General features: G+C 42.0%; 1 protein-coding gene and 3 non-coding genes across 6 annotated transcripts; 1 reads left to right on the top strand and 3 right to left on the bottom strand.

The window, feature by feature from the left end:
• Positions 1-377: 377 nt before the first annotated feature.
• Positions 378-16811, top strand: LOC117456218 (multivesicular body subunit 12B-like). Of its 3 annotated transcripts, none has more exons than XM_034096023.2 (11): positions 378-642; positions 2794-2848; positions 3687-3809; positions 5017-5124; positions 5256-5352; positions 7664-7793; positions 9770-9910; positions 11051-11145; positions 11988-12043; positions 12128-12187; positions 13834-16811. In XM_034096023.2, exons 3-11 carry the CDS (start codon positions 3699-3701, stop codon positions 13918-13920), a joined length of 885 nt encoding a protein of 294 aa, XP_033951914.1. In that variant the 5' UTR covers positions 378-642; positions 2794-2848; positions 3687-3698; the 3' UTR covers positions 13921-16811. The 3 variants fall into 3 exon arrangements, with proteins under 3 accessions (XP_033951914.1, XP_033951912.1, XP_033951915.1); XM_034096024.2 differs by lacking the exon at positions 378-642 and adding an exon at positions 1682-2697; XM_034096021.2 differs by lacking the exon at positions 2794-2848 and having other exon boundaries at positions 380-642.
• Positions 16812-17976: 1165 nt separating this feature from the next.
• On the bottom strand, positions 17977-18049 carry trnaf-gaa (transfer RNA phenylalanine (anticodon GAA)). The gene has a single exon. It is a non-coding gene; the product is annotated as a tRNA-Phe (tRNA).
• Positions 18050-18431: 382 nt separating this feature from the next.
• On the bottom strand, positions 18432-18504 carry trnaf-gaa (transfer RNA phenylalanine (anticodon GAA)). Its single transcript has one exon. It is a non-coding gene; the product is annotated as a tRNA-Phe (tRNA).
• Positions 18505-18994: 490 nt separating this feature from the next.
• Positions 18995-19067, bottom strand: trnaf-gaa (transfer RNA phenylalanine (anticodon GAA)). The gene has a single exon. It is a non-coding gene; the product is annotated as a tRNA-Phe (tRNA).
• Positions 19068-20897: the final 1830 nt, after the last annotated feature.

The following is a 20897-nucleotide window of genomic DNA, read 5'->3' as shown; positions in this document are numbered from 1 at the left end:
CTAACTACTTTGCCGGTACGGATTTATAATACAGAATATAAATCAACAACAAAAAATCAGTATGTGGTAGCTACTATCAGGCTACCCAGGGCCAGCAGTAATCTCATCATTTACCAAGTGCAACATTGACATGAATGCGTTCATAATAATAATACGAACATGTTGTATTTTTAAAACTGATATGGGCCATACTGGAAAATGTGTACTTTTACTTTGTGTACTTGAAGTATATTTTGATGCCAACACTTTTGTACTTTTTTAAAAAACATTTTTTAAACCTGCTCTCTTGTAGATCTACTTTTATTAAGTACCCAATCTGAGTACTTCTTCCACCTCTGCCGATCATTTGCAAGTGTGAGTGTTTACATGGTATGGAGGTTCAATGCGGAGGCTCCAGACGGGGGGGGCTTCTCCACTGATCGCTCCCCGGTTCACAATCACCTCCGACAGCTCCACCCATGATGACAAACTAGCTGGAGAACCACAATGCAAACATAAACACAGCAGCAGCCGCAGCTCATGTGTTGCATTGGTTCGTTGATTTGAGCAATTTCCTAAACATGCAAGTCTCCCTAAAGCTGTGAAAAAAACGGACACAGAGGAAAATACAGCTCGGGGGAATCCAACTGCTAACCTCGCCTGGTAAGTTGATTACTCGGCTAGTTAGCTTAGCATTAGCAGTGTGTGTTTAGGCGACACTTTATAGACCTTTGTTATCCCAGACGGTGGGATAACGTTATTACAGTGACTTAGATATACATTCAGATATAAACTATGCATTGTAAAATAAAAAAGCTAACGCTCACAGTCACAGCTTTGCCCGTTGGTGTCAGTTGGTGTTTGGTTTCAGGCGAACGTTAGCTTGCTAGCTTGTTAGCTGTGTCGTATAGCTAACCTATCTTCAATCAACGGTCCGTGTAAACAAAAATGGCATGTTTAACCTGAAAGTTGGCCATATTTGTACTCTCTGTATGCTAATTTTGACTTATATAAGTAGTGTTGTGACCATTGGATATAGAGAGCACGAAATGAAAGGGATTGCCTCTATTGTGGACTTTTTGTTTTGTCCCCTCCATCTTCCAAATCGACCCAAAATCAGTTCAGAGAATACACATATGGGCATTTTCTGTTTTAAACTGCCATTTGTAATGCTGTATGCCAGAAATGGACTCAGCATCCTCAATAACCCCCATAACCACTCCAAATTGAACAAGAAATGTTTTAACTATTGTCTCCATAGGCTATAATGGTAAGTAATGCTAATGTGTGTAACAGCTATTAGCTTACGTTGGTTACTATACTTTTTCAATACATTTTGTAAATTGTTTACGCCGATTTGTACTCATAACTAATTTTTTACGCAGTGTACTAGTACTTATAATAAACACAGACGTTTCGAAATAAACGCATTAATATGTCACTTGTGGTTGTCAACTTGTCATACCCTGTATATATATATATATATATATATATATATATATATATATATATATATATATATATATAAAGGTGTCTGCGTGACTGTATCTTAATGCACTGCCACACCATACAGACATTAAATACCTAGCTGCCGCTTATGTGTTTAGATGTTGATTTGTAATGGTTCCTTTTTTTTAAGACTGATTGATTCACTTAAAAATAATCACTAGGTTATCTGTAATCCCACGATAGCATGCTTCCCTGGCTAAGTCACACAGCACTTCCTCTCAGACCGTGGGTATGCATCCATGTCCTTTCATTGGATTGTCAGACCTTATTGCTCAGCCTTGAACAATGCAGTGTATTTTCCCCATCTGAACTCATCTCAACATAGAGCTTTGTGAGAGGCTCAACTCGGACTGGGTAGGAACACATCTGGGTTTAGACTGTTGGCTAACTAAACAGTCATTTGAAGATGTGTGTTCTTCAACCTGGCTGAGATACACTAATATTGAATCAGCCAGCCTTTTGTTGAGTCTCTGTGTCACAGCTCAGAACAGATGACCGTGGTAGTTAAGGCCATGCTATGCAGGAGGCCTCTGGTATCCAGGCAGCTTAAATACGGTTCCTTTCTCCGTCTAAATCCTGCCCTGAATGTGTATTATCTTGCTGCTAAATTGCTGTAAGGCCTGCTAAATTAGGTTCAAAATTATAACCAGTTGATATCAGAATTATTGTGCAGCGTATTTTTATTGCACTTAAATAAACAGCCCTGCGTTCACCTCTACATACCTGCAATTGTACACAATGAGGGTCGCACCCTACATACCAGATCAGGAATGTATTGCAATATGTATTGAGATTTAAATAAAATACAGGAATATTACCCCTTCATTTGTAGGCTACATGTTAAAGTGTAGAACGAACCACTCTCATGCACTTGACGGCACAATTATAATGTTATATTACCAGGATAGAACATGTTAAACTCATTCAGACAATGACATTTGTAAACGCATTGGTATGTGAATGGAGATGCCACAGCAACAAGCAGATGGACCTGCTGTTAGGCTATGGGCCGACAGATACACAGTATATCACCTTTCCCCTCTGGACTGTAGCTGCAACATTAAAGGGAGACATGCACAGGATGCAGCTGCTGGGTGTGTCTGCAGTGGGATGATAGCTGTCCAAAAGTTAGGGCATGACATCTGGATCTCTGGCTGGTGTCTGTCTCTTTAGGAAGGGCTTCCTTTGACACACAGCAGAGCAGGTCAGGTATGTTGATTGTGCATCCCCGTGTTGTGGCATATTCAATTCTTTGTTGTGATGTTCTAATCTAACTCTTCAGTGCATGCCTCCCTTTGTGTGCAGCAAGCAGGAGAGCAAACCGTTTTTTTGAGCGCAGTGAAGATGTTGTTTTTGAAAGGTAATGCCAACAAATATGGATTGAACATCATGACATTTTTTTTGTGAATTTGTAAATTAGTTCATAGCTCTTGGGCTTTTGGAAAGGTTTGGGTCACATGTGTTGAAAAACAGTCTTAAAGGTGGGGTAGGTAAGTTTCAGAAACCGGCTCGAGATACACTTGTTGTTATATTCCATGGAATGCTCTTAACATCCCGATAGCAATGAATATCTTAAGTGCTTTGACAAAAAATACATAAAAAAATGTCATCTGTAGAAGCCGTAATACTGTAAAAAGTACAACCGATTGGACGGCCTACCTGCCTGTCAGCCTTCCATCGGGGCACGAACTTCTCTCGTGCCCTCATTGGTCATGTGCGCGTTCGTGTGTGTTGGAGGAGGGGCTCTGAAGGAAGTGGCAGATTTTCTCCGGTTGTGTATTTTCAAATTCTAGCGATCTCGAGCCGGTTTCTCAAACTTACCTACCCCACCTTTAAGCTGGAATCAAATTCTAAAAATAGAATCATATTCACTATCAAGCCTATTTGTAAATGATAGCCGACCCTACACTTCTGTCTGCTTTGTGTGCATGTATCCTCAGCTGCTTTCTGTCAGACTGATTAAAGAGCAGATAAGAAAGCAGGAAGTACTTTAAAAGTTTAAATTCAACATCAATGCCGATTCCCTAGGTCACAGTTTGGCTATAAACACATTTTAGAGAACTGACAAAGCTTATGATCATAACATCAGATCTGACAGCTCAATGTCTGTATGTGTAGATTACAAAGTCCAGCCCTTCCAAGCATCTCTCTCTCTCTCTCGTTAAAATGTTTAACCTGTCACGGTGCTTTTGTTGCAGAACGCTACGAAGATGCCTGAAGTTCGGGAACTTTCTGAGGCTTTGCCAGAGATGCCAATGGACCCAATCACTGGAGTTGGGGTAGTGGCCTCCAGGAACCGGGCCCCCAGCGGATATGATGTGGTGAGTTACTGAACTCACGCCAAGGGCTGGGCATCAATTAGTGTTTAACAATTCTTTTAGCCATTCTAGATTCAGTTTCTTTCCAAGAATCTATTCACATTTTTCTATTTTCCTTTTTTTCTACGGCGTGAGCTCCGTAATGTCCCGCTAACATGACACTGACGGCCCGTCCACACGACAGCTTCAAAAAAAGCTTGGAGCTGGGCGTGTCTGAAGCTCGACCAACAACCAATCACATGAATCTCCCGCCCCTGACACACAAGCAGCGGTTTGATTGGCTGGAGCTTGTACTGGCATATGATTTGATTGGCTGACGCTTCCACCGGAAGCTTCAAAAGTTGAACATTGCTCAACTTTTGCAGCCTGAAACGCCAGGAAAGCTCTGCGCTGCTTCCCACAATGCAGTTCGGTGAAAAGTGACATTCAAAGTGAATGGGCAGACGCGTTGGAAACCGTTTTTGAAGCTGTCGAAGCTGTAGTGTGGACGGGCCGTTAGACTTTATGCAGCATCCAGGGAAACAAACTAGGAAACCCTCTACACTCCGCTCGTCATGCCTCACAGGGCGGACTCCTGAGCTATTTTGAATTGCGAATTGATTGTGAATCGAATCGTGACGTTTCCTGAATCCTGCACCCCTACTGTTTTACATGTGATTCCACTTGAACACATCATCATAACGTTGGAATTTATCTCCGCCCGATTCAAACGTTTAACTGAATAGAGCATGCGATCGGGGACGGGGAGGAAAGGTGGATGCTCCGACAGGAAACAGCTGTTGCTGAGATGAGCTAAAGTGCTACAAAAACAAGGCGTTCAATTCAGCAGTTAAAAGATATTAGCTTATATATCAGAATCAAGTTCATTGCCAGGTACGCTTACACATACAAGGACTTTGCTTTGGTATCTGGTGGTGTGAACATAAACAACCTAAAAAAACAAGTTGCAAAGTAGGTAATAAATAAATATATAAATAAGGATAATACAAATTAAGTATTTTTAAGACACAATCGAGCATAAAGAAGGATGCTCAAGACAAATATTTTCACCAAATGTTAATGTAACTATACAAATAACCTTAAAGCTAAGACATATAAGCATAAAAGCCATTCAAAGAAATCCGATGTGGTTATTCCAGGTGGAGGGAAAGGTGGCCGACCAGATATTGTTACCGTTGTTTCAGCTTCCGTTTGACCTCTCTGCCTCCAGGTGTCCACCACCACAGACGGCCTGGACGCTGACCTGTGGAAAGACGGCCTCTTCAAATCCAAGGTGACGCGCTACCTGTGCTTCACCAGGGTCTTCTCGAAAGAAAATGTAAGTCCTCTCACCGACCTGCCGTTGCACGTTACGATCTTACGTCATACGTGTAGCATTTGAATGATTTGATCTTTGGTTAGATTCACTCCCCGCTCTATTCCCATGTATTTCCTTTTCTTTTTCTTCAGAGCCATTTAGGCAATGTTCTGGTGGACATGAAGCTGATTGATATAAAGGACACTCTGCCTGTTGGATTCATCCCCATCCAGGAGACTGTTGACACTCGTAAGTCCAGTAGAAATACACTGATGGCATCGCTGTGTGCAAAAACTATTTGCCTGAAAATAATCCAAATGAAGTCATTACATTCCCAAAGATGGAAGAGCTGCTGTTAAAGGTCCCCCATTATACTGTAGTCATCAATATATTACAAGTCTCAGATATACCGTACTTTTCGGACTATAAGCCACGACTTTTTCCCCCATTTTTTTTGTACAGCTAACGGCCACTAGGGAACCTCCTAAATCTATGGATTTTACAGGTAAAATTAACCATCTTTAACGCTATGGGCTCTATGACCGGTCCGCGCCCGCGACCTTTAAGCGGCGGGCTCCAGCAGGAAAAGCTGGAGGCCGGAAAAGAGACAGGTAGCGCGCCAAAGTAAAAGTGGAACCGAGAGACAGAACGAGAGCGAGACAGACGGACAGTTTAGCTGCTGCGGCTTATATGCAGGTGCGCTTTATAGTCCGGAAAGTACGGTATACAGAACATGTCGAAATACTAGGGATGTAACGATATCAAAAACTCACGGTACGATAATATCGCGATAACAAATCCACGGTACGGTATTTATCGCGATATTGAAAAATGATTTGGAAATTTGTAAAAAATGCACTTGACAAAATGTTCTTTATTAAATAATAAATCTGATTTGTTATCGCGATATTATCGTGTTTTAGTAGGATAGTATTTTAAAGTGTCAAAAACAAAGTGGAACAAGAACAACTACTGTTTTGTACCTACTACTACTACCAAACAAAGCAGCCATTTTCTTTGTGCCACTGCATCTCACAAATAAACATTTAATAATCAGACCCTGCAATAAAATAAATCAAGTTTCACTTTAGTTTTTCAAGTAACTCAACTCAAACTCACGAAGTCACTCACTCAGCATCATCATCATTTAAATCGCGGTAGATTTTGTCAGTCTCACGACGGTATTGAGACGTTTATTTATCGCGATATTCGGTATATTGTTACATCCCTACGAAACACCAAACAGATCATTGCAGCATTACCCATAATCCCCTCTGTTTCAGCCCTGTTTCCAAAGTGCTGATTCTCTGTCTGTAGCTTTAAATGCTAATGAGCTTCTGCTGGCCACGCCCCTCTGAGAGATGATTGGTTTAAAAAGAACACAATGGTGCTCTAGGAGGAGATTCAGGTGATAAGGGGGCGGGGGGTTACCTTGGTTGCTGATTGGCTAATGGTTACACAAGACAAAACATCGTTATGACATCATCAAGTGACCAAAATCTGATCAGCTCATTTTCAGACAGGTTTTTATAGAAATGGATCAAAAAGAGAGAGAATCTTTGTTCCTGAAGCTTTCAGAGTCTCTTTCTGTTGATGTAGAAGAGACATGAAGAAGAGGGGACACATGTTGATGTAGAAGAGACATGAAGAAGAGGGGACACATGTTGATGTAGAAGAGACATGAGGAAGAGGGGACACATGTTGATGTAGAAGAGACATGAAGAAGAGGGGACACATGTTGATGTAGAAGAGACATGAAGAAGAGGGGACACATGTTGATGTAGAAGAGACATGAGGAAGAGGGGACACATGTTGATGTAGAAGAGACATGAGGAAGAGGGGACACATGTTGACGTAGAAGAGACATGAAGAAGAGGGGACACATGTTGATGTAGGAGAGACATGAAGAAGAGGGGACACATGTTGATGTAGAAGAGACATGAAGAAGAGGGGACACATGTTGATGTAGGAGAGACATGAAGAAGAGGGGACACATGTTGATGTAGAAGAGACATGAAGAAGAGGGGACACATGTTGACGTAGAAGAGACATGAAGAAGAGGGGACACATGTTGACGTAGAAGAGACATGGAGAAGGGGGGACACATGTTGATGTAGAAGAGACATGGAGAAGAGGGGACACGTGTTGATGTAGAAGAGACATGGAGAAGAGGGGACACGTGTTGATGTAGAAGAGACATGGAGAAGAGGGGACACATGTTGATGTAGAAGAGACATGGAGAAGAGGGGACACGTGTTGATGTAGAAGAGACATGAAGAAGAGGGGACACATGTTGATGTAGAAGAGACATGGAGAAGAGGGGACACGTGTTGATGTAGAAGAGACATGGAGAAGAGGGGACACGTGTTGATGTAGAAGAGACATGGAGAAGAGGGGACACGTGTTGATGTAGAAGAGACATGGAGAAGAGGGGACACGTGTTGATGTAGAAGAGACATGGAGAAGAGGATTCTGCGTGATAGGCGACCTTTAGCTTTCAGTAACTAACCCTCAGGTCTCTAGTAGGGTGATTGAGCTCCGTGTGCTGGTTTCCCCACAGAGGAGCAGGCCTTCAGGAAGAGGCGGCTCTGCATCAAGTTTATTCCTCGGGACTCCACAGAGGCGGCCATCTGTGACATCCGCATCCTGGGGCGCTCAAAGCAAGCCCCCCCTCAGTACACCTTCATCGGGTGAGCAGCTTTTTGAAATGTTATATTTACCACTGCAATCATCCCGCTACCACACAGTATTCCACAATGTTCAATTAGTTAATAGATACTGCTTAACTGTGAGTTTCCTTTTGATCTGATAGTGTTCTTGTTTTTCGTCTCCGTCTATACGGCTGTACCCTACGATGGGACGAATAAAGGAAATCTGATTCTGTTGTCAGTTTAGGTTGTACACTTGACAAATACATGTTATTATAAGATCTCAATCTTCAAGGTCGGGTAGGTAAGAATGGAGAAACCAGCTCGAGTGCGCGAGAGTTTGAAAGTACACACGAACGCACACATGACCAATGAGGGCACGAGATAAGTTTGTGCCCCGATGGAAGGCTGACAGGCAGGTAGGCCGTCCAGTTACTTTAGCCGAGCCGAAGTGGCAGATTTGTTCCGGTTGTGTATTTTCAAATTCTAGCGCACTCGAGCTGCTTTCTCCATTCTTACCTACCCCACCTTTAACATAGAAAGTTAAAGGCTAATGTTGAATAAAAGATAAATTGAAATAAAAATATTAATGTCTATAAAAAGATGTGTATTAATAATATTAAGATTTCATGTAGTTGGATTGAAATAGTGGTTTAAACTAAAGAACTGTTCAAAAACTGATTTCCTTTTTCTTTTTTTTTTTTTAATAGCTTTCTCAAGACGTTGAAGCACACGGATTTATTTTCACACCTTACCAGAGTTACTAAGGGACTCTATGCTGATTATTAGAGCATGTAGCATGTCTGAAAGTATCTGACACAGAAGTCACACGGTCGTAGGGTTGCAAAATTCCGGGAATTTTCCAAGATGGAAACTTTCCATGGGAATAAACTTTTCAAAATTGAAGGTTGGGTCTTCATAGGGAACTTAAATATAGTTGGGGGAAGTCATTTTAGCATAATATAGACTAAAACAAACAGATGCCATTCAAGTACACTTGATTATCCATGCCATTCCTCAATCACATGCACATAGCACACTGCTTACTGCATGGCTATTGAGACCACACCCCCTTCAGCAGGGATGGGCAACTTGGATGGTGGTGGGGGCCACATAATGTATGTACTGGCCACCAGGGGGCCGCAGATTCACTTGGAACACACACACACACACACACACACACACACACACACACACACACACACACACACACACACACACACACACACACACACACACACACAGTAGTAGTGGCGGCTCAAGTTGCTTACTTTCATTACAGCAACGGTCTGCAAACATACTCAACGTTGTGGTTCACCTGAATTCAGTGAAAAGATATTCTTTCTCCCACAGATACCTTTCTCTTGCTCGTGCTGACATCCAGAGAGGGCTGTGCTCATATGTTTCCCGCTCTATCGAAATCAGTCGGAAAGTCGCAACGACTCCTTTCACAATAAAAAGATTAGATTACATTTCCCTCGATTCCCAGTTAGTTCCCATACATTCCCATGGAAGGTTTCCAATATGGAACATTTCCAAAATTCCCCAGCTTAACTTTCCGTGGAAATGTTCCTCCCCTGTGCGACCCTACACGGCGGGCAGGCGTGTCTCTTCGTGTATATAATCCAAGGTACGGACAACAAAGACAGATTCGAGACTTGACTTGTGAAAGCAAAAGCATTGGCGTTTCAGAATCCGGTTTATTACCAGGCCGGTTCACACACTTGGTGTGTAAAACAAGGATTTAAAAACACAGATAGAAAACTGTTTGAAGAAAACTATAATTACATTAAAATATATAGTTAAAAATACATTGAATATGGTTTTAATCCTAGAAATAGAATTTAATAAAATATGTGATTCACTTAGATGTGGAGGTTTGAAACTAAACATCAAGAGTGTGCTTAAAGAGAATTGAAGAAGCATACATCTCAGAACGACCTCCTCCCTGGATTCGATACATGTGGGATGTAAAATGGAGTGCTTCTGCTAACAGTGTTTATTCCCTTGTCTTGCAGAGAGCTCAACAACATGGGCATCTGGTACCGCATGGGGAACGTGCCCCGAGCCCAGGACTGCTCTCACACTCCCTCCACTAACAACACCCAGAACGTGAACTCCAGTGGACCCGCTCCGGTTCCAGCCACTGCTATGCCCAAGTATGTGCACTGTAATTCACTGCCGTCCATCTCAGACAGATCTGCATCTGCACACATGTCTGATTCACCGTGCTCAGTCCTGGGTCTGCTTAGAGCAGGGTGTCAAACTCAATTTCATCACGGGCACATCAGCATTATGGTTGCACTCAAAGGGCCGGTTGTAACTTTAAGACTATATAAAAAATACATACATAAATATTTAATATATATAAAATAATGTATTATATTACCCTATCGGATAGGATAATAACTACATAATTAACTACGCCTGAAAGCAGAAGTCTACGGCAAATAATTGCAAGTCTCTTCAGTGAGAATGTCACAAAATGATTTAAAAAGAAAAGCTGAAAAAAAAGAAGTGACATTTTGAAAAAAAGTAGAATTAAAAAAAAAAAAAAATCTGAGAAAAAAAGTCAAATTTGAGATGCATTGTGGGACATGTAGTTTATGGGCAACGCGCTTCTGTAAATCAGCATGTAACCATATAAAAATATTATATTCTTTGTAAGCTCTTGTGGGGCCACATGAAATTAAGTCGCGGGCCGGATTTGGCCCCCGGGCCTTGAGTTTGACACCCCTGCCTTAGAGGGAAGGGGAAGTTGGGAAATGTGATGCTTAAAGGTCCTTACACCCCAAACTGACACCACAGAACGCCTCCTGCGTCTTGGCCAACAAAAATACTTCAAAGACATGTTTTTTTGTATATCGGAAACCTATGCTATAAAAACAGCACGATGGGCGACCTTTGACACATGCATCAAACCGTGTCATGAGAAATATAGGATGAAAGCACCCGCCCTGCTGCTGTCAAGCCGCATGTATACACAAACATAAGCAAATAGTCCCAGGCGACCGAATGCCTCCAAAGAGACCGCTGCTTTTCAGAGAAACACAACGTTATTTTCTGATCGTTTCAACACCGCCGGAGAGTGCATGAGAGGAAGTTATTCACCGGTCCCTTAGAGGAGCTGACTTGTGGTTCAAATAAAGGCAGGAGAGGAAACACCCGAGAGCCTCCAGCTGCTTCCAGGCCGTCCCTCTGCACCGGCTGCCGGTTCCCAAGTGTTTGTCAGAAGTAGAGACTTAACTATTTGCTGTGGGAAACAGTCCCAGCTGATAATGCTGTGCTTTTATTCACAGACATATCTCCATGACGCTCCCAGCCAGCTTCAGAGGGAAGAACACGACCAGGCCGGACTACGAGCACCAGAACTCCAACCTGTACGCCATCTCAGGTCAGCGTGCGCACACACACACACACACACGGACGGACACACACACGGACATACAGACGGACGGACACACGGACATACAGACGGACACACACACGGACATACAGACGGACACACACACGGACATACAGACGGACACGGACACACACACACAGACACACACACGCGGACATACAGACGGACACACACACGGACATACAGACGGACACAGACACACACACACACACACACACACACACACACACACAGACATACAGACGGACGGACACACGGACATACAGACAGACGGACACACACAGACACACAGACACACACACACAGACACAGACACACACACACACACAGACACAGACAAACACACAGACACACACACACAGACACACAAACACACAGACAGACACACACACACACACACACACACACACACACACACACACACACAATGAACCAAGTCCAATGCAAAGCACTATCATCTGAGCGTGTTAGCTCGTTGGTGTTAGCATTACGCTCAAAGCGCTGCTGCACAGACCCGTGTTTTAGTCTAGCTCCCCCCATAGATCCCACTTCTCTCCCAGTGCACCAGCTTGATGCTTTAAAGGGACCCTCATCGGTTTGGGGGGAGTTCTCCTTCCTGTAGTGTGTTCTATAGACGTAGTGAACGGTCTGCAAAGCATAGCATCCCTGTGTTCCCTTCAGAGGGACTTTCTCTGCAGTGAATGAGCTTGAAAGTGTCTGGTCTTCCATGGTCCACCACTTTGCCTTGCCTTTACTATTCCTGAATACATGTGTTTTATATTTCCGCTCTGCTCCGGCTCTAAAACGGAACTTGTGTTTGTCTCTCTCAGCGATGGATGGAGTGCCTTTCATCATCTCGGATAAGTTTGCCTGTGCCTCGTCTGACGTAAGTAGCTGGCGGCCCGGCCTGATGGAGACTCACAGATCTCTATACGTGTTGACTAACCCACTGTCTGCTCTCCATGTGCAGCTGCAGCAGGTGGACCTGATGGGCATCACCATCAAGTCACTGGCTGAGATCGAGAAAGAGGTTAGTGGAACAATGTTATTTAGTTACTATAGTTCATTTTAATAGTACAGATTGTTGGGAAATTAAGTTTCTTTCAGATAAACTAAGTCATTTAAAATCTATCTTTTATGATGACTTATGGCGCATTTCCACCGCAGCACGGTTTAAGCGTGCCAAACCCGGCCGTTTTTGGTTGCGTTTCCACTCGGCGTAGTTCCGGCTAACGGGTACTTTTTCACTGTTTCCTGGCCCTCCAAAATCGAGGTTCTTTCCGGGCCAACAACCGGGCTGAGTATGCTAAACTAGAGAGAGACTCGCTGGCATCTACAACAAGATGAATATATTTGACCGTGATTTAATTGTAATACACGTTTCTAAATGATGCCGAAGTAACAACACACTGATACCGGTTAGTAAAACATGAATTAACGCTTTGACACGTCTGCAGACAGACGGCAGGCGAAGAACCTTTTAAAATGCGTGTTTTCTGAATGGAGATCAGCTAACGCAGTATATGCTCCGACCGTCCACACTCACAACAACGGCCTACAGACATAAATAAACCAGCGACTGTATCCGCCATGACACAGGCAGTCTGTGGTTTGTACTTGTTTCACTTCTGTCTAGTTTCTGAACAGACATGAGGAGCTGTGAGCTCTGAGGGCTAACAGCTAACGGCTGATGTTGGTTTTGTGGTTCGCATTGAAGACGACGTCACGACTCCGCCTACACTGCGTTACTATAGTTACTGCCCCAGCTTCTAAACTGTAATGGGAACGCAGCATAAAGTGAGCCGGGCCTACCAAGGCCTAACTGTACCGTACGAAGCCGAGCGAGGCCCTGCAGTGGAAAAGCGCCATAACTAGTCTCCAGTTGCAGGCATCAAACCCTGAGTAGACACAAACACCAGTTGTTTAGAATACACATGTCTGTCTATCCAATGGGAGCGGAGCACAGAGACACGTTGATTACATCACAGCATCTGTCTGCTAATTGCATAACAATGGTCACCCTACTGTGCGTCAATAGCAGCAGACAGACGGACATCAGACATGTGTATTACAGCTGAGAGAGAAACAGCAGAGACTAAATGATATGTTTACAACACACTGTCTGCCAGAGGTCATCTGCTGTGTGCCACGTGGGATGCTACCTCTTTATTAAAGTCTAACTCATCAAGACCTTCCATGTTGTAACACAGTATGGGCTTTCCACACTGCTCTCCGTGAAAGTGTTTCCCTTCAGACACGCTTTGTACAGATTACGACGTCAAGTTGTTGTTTTATTTTACAAAATCTTTTCAGGTAAAGGCACTTTAATACCTACTAAGTTCACAGATTCGTTCTTATGCAAAACGCCACTAAGCAAAGGTCTGTGGCGGCCTTCCAATCAAAGCAGAGCACATGGCTTTAAAGGAATCACATGACCCCGGATGAGACCTGGTTTTCAGTCACATCAGTTGGTATACTTACATTTGAATATCTTGTCGATTTTTATTGTATTCAAGCAATTGTTTGTATTTTGATGTGTTTTATATACAATTATGATTTTTAGCGTTATTTAGTTCGAGGTTTTTCCTCTTCCTGCACTGTTTGTCATCTGTTATGTTTGTGTATTTTAAATTGTGCAAAAGCCTTAAATATTAATAAGCCCCCTTCCTCTGCCAGTATGACTACAGTTTCCGCACAGAGCACAGTGCAGCGGCCCGGCTCCCCCCCAGCCCCACCAGGACCACCCTGAGCTCGGAGGCCTGAGGACCCACACCGTCTTTGTTTTTAATGTGTACAGCAAGTTAAACTCCCAACGACATTATGATGGGATGGAATCGCTCATCGTTGGACAGAACCGATGCAATCCCACTCGTACGATGACTTTAAATACTTTTATTTCCTCGAGAGAATCGTGGAGGACTTGTTCCAAACCAAAAGAAAGGATTACATTTTCTTCTGATGGACGGCTCTCTGAAATCCAGCATTATGTCGGCCTTTTGCGTTCATCAACCCCGATGCGCTGTGATTGGCCGAAATCACGGTAGCCCCTCCCATTATGTGTGTTGCAAAGACAAAAGGAAAAGGCCCGTGAGTGATGGGGGACGCCTGTCGTCGCTCGCTACATATTACTGTGATATACTGGTGCGACGGTGAGATGGCCTTTCACACCGACACCGTACCGCTCTCATGGCTTTTGGTTTACGCACAGATTTACATATAAGTGAAGAACACTTTTTTCAGTACTTTAAAATACTATGAACATAAACACATGTACAGACGGTATACTAAGAGGAACACTCGCAGTGTATCCTCCTTGATGAAGAGTAGAGCCAGGCATGAACTAAGTGTTTGAACAAGTTCCGTTTTACTGTACTGCTAAGTTTTAGTATTAACTGCAGACGTCGGCATTAGAAGCAGAAACGTTCACATCGAAAACACCGCAGCTCGCACTAAATCTGCAAATCTTGAGTTTATGGTCAATGCCTTTGTGGAAAAGCCTAGATGTTAAAGTATTAACTTGTTTTTTATTACCACTACGGACACTGAGGTTTGATACCCAGGGTTAGTTTCCTCACGTCACTCTTAGCTTCTATCTGTTTCCTTTCTAGGTACACAGGCAAAAAGATGTTACACATTGCAGCTGGTTTTCCATCATGCACGATCAACGGCAAATCCATAACTGTATTAGACGCATTGATTACAAGGGGACGCTCAGTGCATCTCTCTCGCTAATTGAGCTACACTTTGACGCCTGAGGTCGTTTTAGGAGTCTTAATCATTTCAGCTTGAACTCATTTCCCGTGTCAACTCCAATTTTAAAAAAAAAAAAAAGGCCAAAATTAATAATAATAATTAATGTTATTTTTAGGTTTAAAATTGACCTTGAAGGGATTCATTATGACCTAGTGATAATCCCAATTAATCCATACATAAATACATTACATTTTAATAATTATGACCTAGTAATAATCCCAATTATTCCATACATACATACACTACATTTTAATAATTATGACCTAGTGATAATCCCAATTATTCCATACATACATACATTACATTTTAATAATTATGACCTAGTAATAATCCCAATTAATCCATACATACATACATTACATTTTAATAATTATGACCTAGTAATAATCCCAATTATTCCATACATACATACATTACATTTTAATAATTATGACCTAGTAATAATCCCAATTAATCCATACATACATACACTACATTTTAATAATTATGACCTAGTGATAATCCCAATTATTCCATACATACATACATTACATTTTAATAATTATGACCTAGTAATAATCCCAATTAATCCATACATACATAACATTTTAATAATTATGACCTAGTAATAATCCCAATTATTCCATACATACATACATTACATTTTAATAATTATGACCTAGTAATAATCCCAATTAATCCATACATACATAACATTTTAATAATTATGACCTAGTAATAATCCCAATTAATCCATACATACATACATTACATTTTAATAATTATGACCTAGTAATAATCCCAATTAATCCATACATACATACATTACATTTTAATAATTATGACCTAGTAATAATCCCAATTAATCCATACATACATACATTACATTTGAATAATTATGACCTAGTGATAATCCCAATTAATCCATACATACATACATTACATTTTAATAATTATGACCTAGTAATAATCCCAATTAATCCATACATACATACATTACATTTGAATCCTTATAGCCTGAAAATACTGGATGTGTTACCCTACTATCAGCAGCTGATATTAGTGTTTTAAGCATGAACATACTGGAGGATTGTACAGCGTGTGGTTCAACTCGGCAGCGCCCTCTGGTGGACAAACTGTGAAGTGGAGACGCTCGATGGACCTCACATGTATCTGACCTTTCTGTCTTACTTGCAGGCAAACATGCCACGATGAAACTCTTAAATATCGCCCAGAGCCTGGGTTCTCTTGTTTAACAAATATATGTCAGAATATATATGTTTTTTAGATGTTTTTAATATGCCTTTTAATGCAATCTCAAACCTGTTCGGTGTGTTGTTCATGTCAGCCGCGTACAAAACACGGGCGGCTGGTTTCCTGTACTGCAACTGAAGCTACACTGACTGCACGAATCACAAGTTACATAATCGTTTCCGGGTAGGACTTAATGTGAGCGAGATTACTTAAGAACATTAAGACATTTCCTTTTTGTTGATGCAGTATTGTGTTGAGACACATTTTATATTTGTGTTCGTCTAATTTATTAGTCATTGTGAGCATTTTGTCCTGAAGGCTTTGTGGTGTTTTCAGAAATGTTAAAATTGTCGATTGCACTGCTCTCACGTGTGATAACGCTCATGTCTCCGCAGCTCTCTAAGCGCTGTGTCTGCATTAACAACAGTCCTGTGTAGTGTGTGTGTGTGTGTGTGTGTGTGTGTGTGTATATGTGTGTGTGTGTGTGTGTGTGTGTGTGTGTGTGCATGCACGGAGCCAGAAGTTTCAATAGGAACGTTATTTTTGTAGGTTATTGAGAAAACGTCACAGAATTGTTGTCTTGTAGATTACCTTCACTAAACAATGAACAAAGCAGCATCAGTTAATTTGTATTATAAGGACGTCGTATTAAACCGTGATGAAAGGAAGCCTCTGACTTTGGTTTGATTTGAGTACGAGTGTCACTTTGCGCCTGATTTCTGAGCTGGATAAACGATGCTTGATTTGTCCCGAGGAACATTTCTGTCTCCATCATTTTTAAAACGGTTCAATAACGCTGGCTTGTAAGGTGTTGAATATCTATTTTATCACTGTCACACACTTTCCATCCGCCTTCATCCTCAGACCCGGGCTGCCTCTGAGTCTTCTTGAAAGGGTTTGAGAATAACAAAAAGGCCTCAAGTTAGTTTCTATACTGGGTTCCATAAAAGCTTCAAAGACGGATCAGTGAGCCTCGGAAACCTCAGCCTCTTTGAGTGGGCACACCCTGTTTCAGCTTCATCTCTGCGTGTGGTTGGTTGTATCAAACACAAGTCAATTAGCTCTCCGGCAAACATGTGGCTTCTAGCCGCTGCTGCCACCGTGGAGCTTTAACAATAGTGAAGTAACCAATGGCAACAAGTGGAAACTCGTCATGTTCGTTTGACCTGACTTTATCTGTTGTTCTCATTCACAGATACAGATGTTCCTGTCAGTAGTTTTAGTAAGTGTGCGAACCGTAACAATCAGAGAAAGTAAGAAATATGTTATTATTATCGTTATTTGGTTGTATATATTTCGTTGTAGAGCTATCTACGCTCTATAGAAGGTATAGTTAAAACACACACACACACACAGCGCTTTGTACTGGTCACACCACACTACTTGAAGACTGTAAAACTAATGTTCCACAGCCTCTCCAGCAGCTCTCACACACTCTGTATAACATGTGTTTACGGGGTCGAGAGCTGCCGCTGGTTTCCTGTGAAACAGCTATCTCTGACAAGCTGCTCGTTAAGACGGTGGAAAGATGGAAATCAATGTGTGGGGCACATCGAGCGGCGTGTGATGTTTGAGACGATCTAACTTCTGGGTTCTCTTCATGTTTTATCAGCAGCTGTGTGCGGAGGAGCTGATGCAGTGTGTTCATTATTCTCCATCTTCAGTAGCACCACAGAGGAGTTCTGCCAGCGACTTGATTTCTATCAAATAGCTCAGTCACAAATGTAAGTTTAGATATATATTTAAAGTTATCTATCTCTCTCTCTTCGAGTGAATCTATTGGTGAAGCAGAGAAAGGCACTGTTGTGATTTAGTGGCTCCAAAACTCTCCTCTGCCGAAACCAGGGATCGAACCAGGGACCTTTAGATCTTCAGTCTAACGCTCTCCCAACTGAGCTATTTCGGCTCTAAAGGCCACCTCCCAATGGTCATTAAAACAACAGCTAAAACCATGTGCCTGAAACCCTACTTTTAAACCGGGGATCGAAACCAGTGACCTTTCAGAAATGCAATCTAACGCTCTCCCAACTCAGCTGTTTCCTCACAGTGAATGCACTACAAAGGCAGTCATTAAAACACGTAAACAACCCCTCGTGAGAAACACAGGGTCTTCAGAAAGTGCACTTTAAACTATACTAGATGACAGATTGGCCTTTAATTAGTATTAACCTGAATGTTTACATTGCCGGTACAAGTGCACCTGTATGTAGAACAGAGAAAGGACCAAATCAGATGTAATCCAGCAGTTTTTATCATGGAGGCAATTTGTGCCTAAAAGTCTCCTGTTCTGCCGAAACCAGGGATCGAACCAGGGACCTTTAGATCTTCAGTCTAACGCTCTCCCAACTGAGCTATTTCGGCACAAAAAAGTGATAAAACCATGGCAATCTGACAAACACTTAAAACAACAACTTGTGGAAAAAGCAGCATCTTCAGAGAGTATTTGAACTAACACGAGGTGAGCTGTCACTTAGCATCTGAATACCTTACATTGGCAGGTGCAAGAGAAACTACTTAAGGACCAAATCAGACTGCTATAATCCAGTAGCTGTAATCATGGAGGCAACTTGTGCCCAAAAGTCACCTCCTCGCTGCCGAAACCAGGGATCGAACCAGAAACATCTCCAAACAATGGCGGTCTGCCAAACATTGAAAATAACACCTCGTGAGAAAAGACAGCGGTTTTGAAAGTCCGCTTTCAACAGATGCTAGGTGGCAGATGAGCTGTCACTTAGCATCTGACTATGTTACAATGCAGGTATTCATTAATTTACTATATGTAGAACAGAGAAAGCACCAAATCAGACTGATATAATCATGGAGGCAACTTGTGCCCAAAAGTCTGCGGTTCTGCCGAAACCAGGGATCGAACCAGGGACCTTTAGATCTTCAGTCTAACGCTCTCCCAACTGAGCTATTTCGGCACAAAAAAGCTACAAAACCATGGCAGTCTTCCAAAAACTAAAACAACATCTCTTGAAAAAAGACGGCATTTTCAGAAAATATGTTTAACCAATACTAGATGACATATTGGCTGTCAATTCGCATTTTACTTTTTTACATTGCAGCCTATGAGTAAACCTAGAACAGAGGAAGGCACCACATGAGTCTGCTATAATCCAGCAACTCGAATTATGGAGGAAACTTGTCCAAAAGTCACCTATTTGTAGTCGTTGTGCAGATTGGTCCATTTCAGAATAATATATATGATGTTTTATAATGATTGATCATGAAAGTGTTCTCAAAGCTGGTGAAGGTGCAGCTAGTCTGAATGGCTTTGTAGACTGCAGGGTAGCTGGTGGATTTACTCCAGGTGGAACTAAAGTCTGATTTAACACTTGATTATATTTCACATCATTCATCCAGATCTGTGAAGTAACTAAAGGGATTAAATACATGTAGTGGAGTAAAGGTACAAAGTAGAAAAATGTGGAAATACTCAAGTGAAGTTCAAGTATCTCAAATGTGTACTTAACAGTACTTGAGTAAATGTTCTTGGTTACTTCCCACCTCTGTGTATAGCATGCTGAATGACTAATGTACCACTGCTCACAGAAGTGTAGTTACTAATTACAACATGCCCATTCATACAAGAGTCCTTTAACAACGTATTTGAATTACTGTTGTCAATCGGATGTATAACATATGGCTGTTGACATTGATCAATATAATAACGTGTATTTAACCTAGAAACGATAGCGTTAGCAATGCTGGCTTGCTAACTTTATGCAGACTGAAGTTGCCGTATACCGTAATGTAAAAGTTGACGCCAAAACGACGGTTGTAAAAATAGGTTTTATGACTGTAAAGTGGAAAATAGAAACAAGTAGTGTTGTAATTTAGGCCCATTCCCAAACCGCGGTGCAGACCGGTCTCTACCGACCGGAGTCACGCTGTGTGTGTCCGTCAGGAAACACGCTGTTTACAAGTAGTTCCAGCAAACATCCACTGATAAACTGCGATGTTAACAACCCTCTTAATAACCTCATATGTTTTAACTTAGGATCAAACCTGTGTTTAGTCTAGAAAAAGGTAAATGTGTGCATTTTATTATAAAGTTGTGTATATTTACAGACCGTTGTAAAAACTAAGAAGCTTATAAACATCAGGGTTAAAACTAAAAGAGCTTTGAAACACAATGAAAGCTGTTTGGAGTTTTATTTGAGTTAATCATTTAAACTTTTTGTGTAAGAGATGCTGATTTGAATCGTTGTTACATACAGTTCCATGCACTTCCTGTTTGTGCCGGAGAGAGGGGAGGCCGTCCCAAAGCTGGCTGCTGTGTTTACTCCCTCCATCTGACAGGAGGAGCCTCGTTGAGCTGCGAGTGTGGCTACAGACGGAGTTCACTCCATCACGGAGGGGTAGGGTCGAGGGAGTGGTTTGGGATTGGGCCTGAGTCTCACAAAAGCTAAAATAACATCTCATGAAACACCACATGGTTTAGCAGCTCAAACCATGTGCCAAAAACCTTACTTTCAAACCAAGGATTGAAACCAGGGACCTCTAGAAATTCAGTCTAAGGCTCTCCCAACTGAGCTTTTCCATCTCAAAGAATGCACAACAATGTCAGCCATTAAAACATGTAAACAACCCCTTGTGAAAAAAGACAGGACTTTCAGGCCCCGTCCACACGGAGACAAAACGGGTGTTATCCGCTATAGTTCTTTATCGTATGGACGATAAATGGTTCGTCCACACGAGGCCGTAACAGAGCCGCGGAAACGGAGCCCTCAAACGATAACGCATCCCAA

This window comes from Pseudochaenichthys georgianus, chromosome 12 (assembly GCF_902827115.2).
Source record: "Pseudochaenichthys georgianus chromosome 12, fPseGeo1.2, whole genome shotgun sequence".
NCBI classification, from domain to species: Eukaryota; Metazoa; Chordata; class Actinopteri; order Perciformes; family Channichthyidae; genus Pseudochaenichthys; species Pseudochaenichthys georgianus.
The sequence above is the reverse complement of the archived record's forward strand: the minus strand, read 5'-3'. Positions and strand labels throughout refer to the sequence as shown.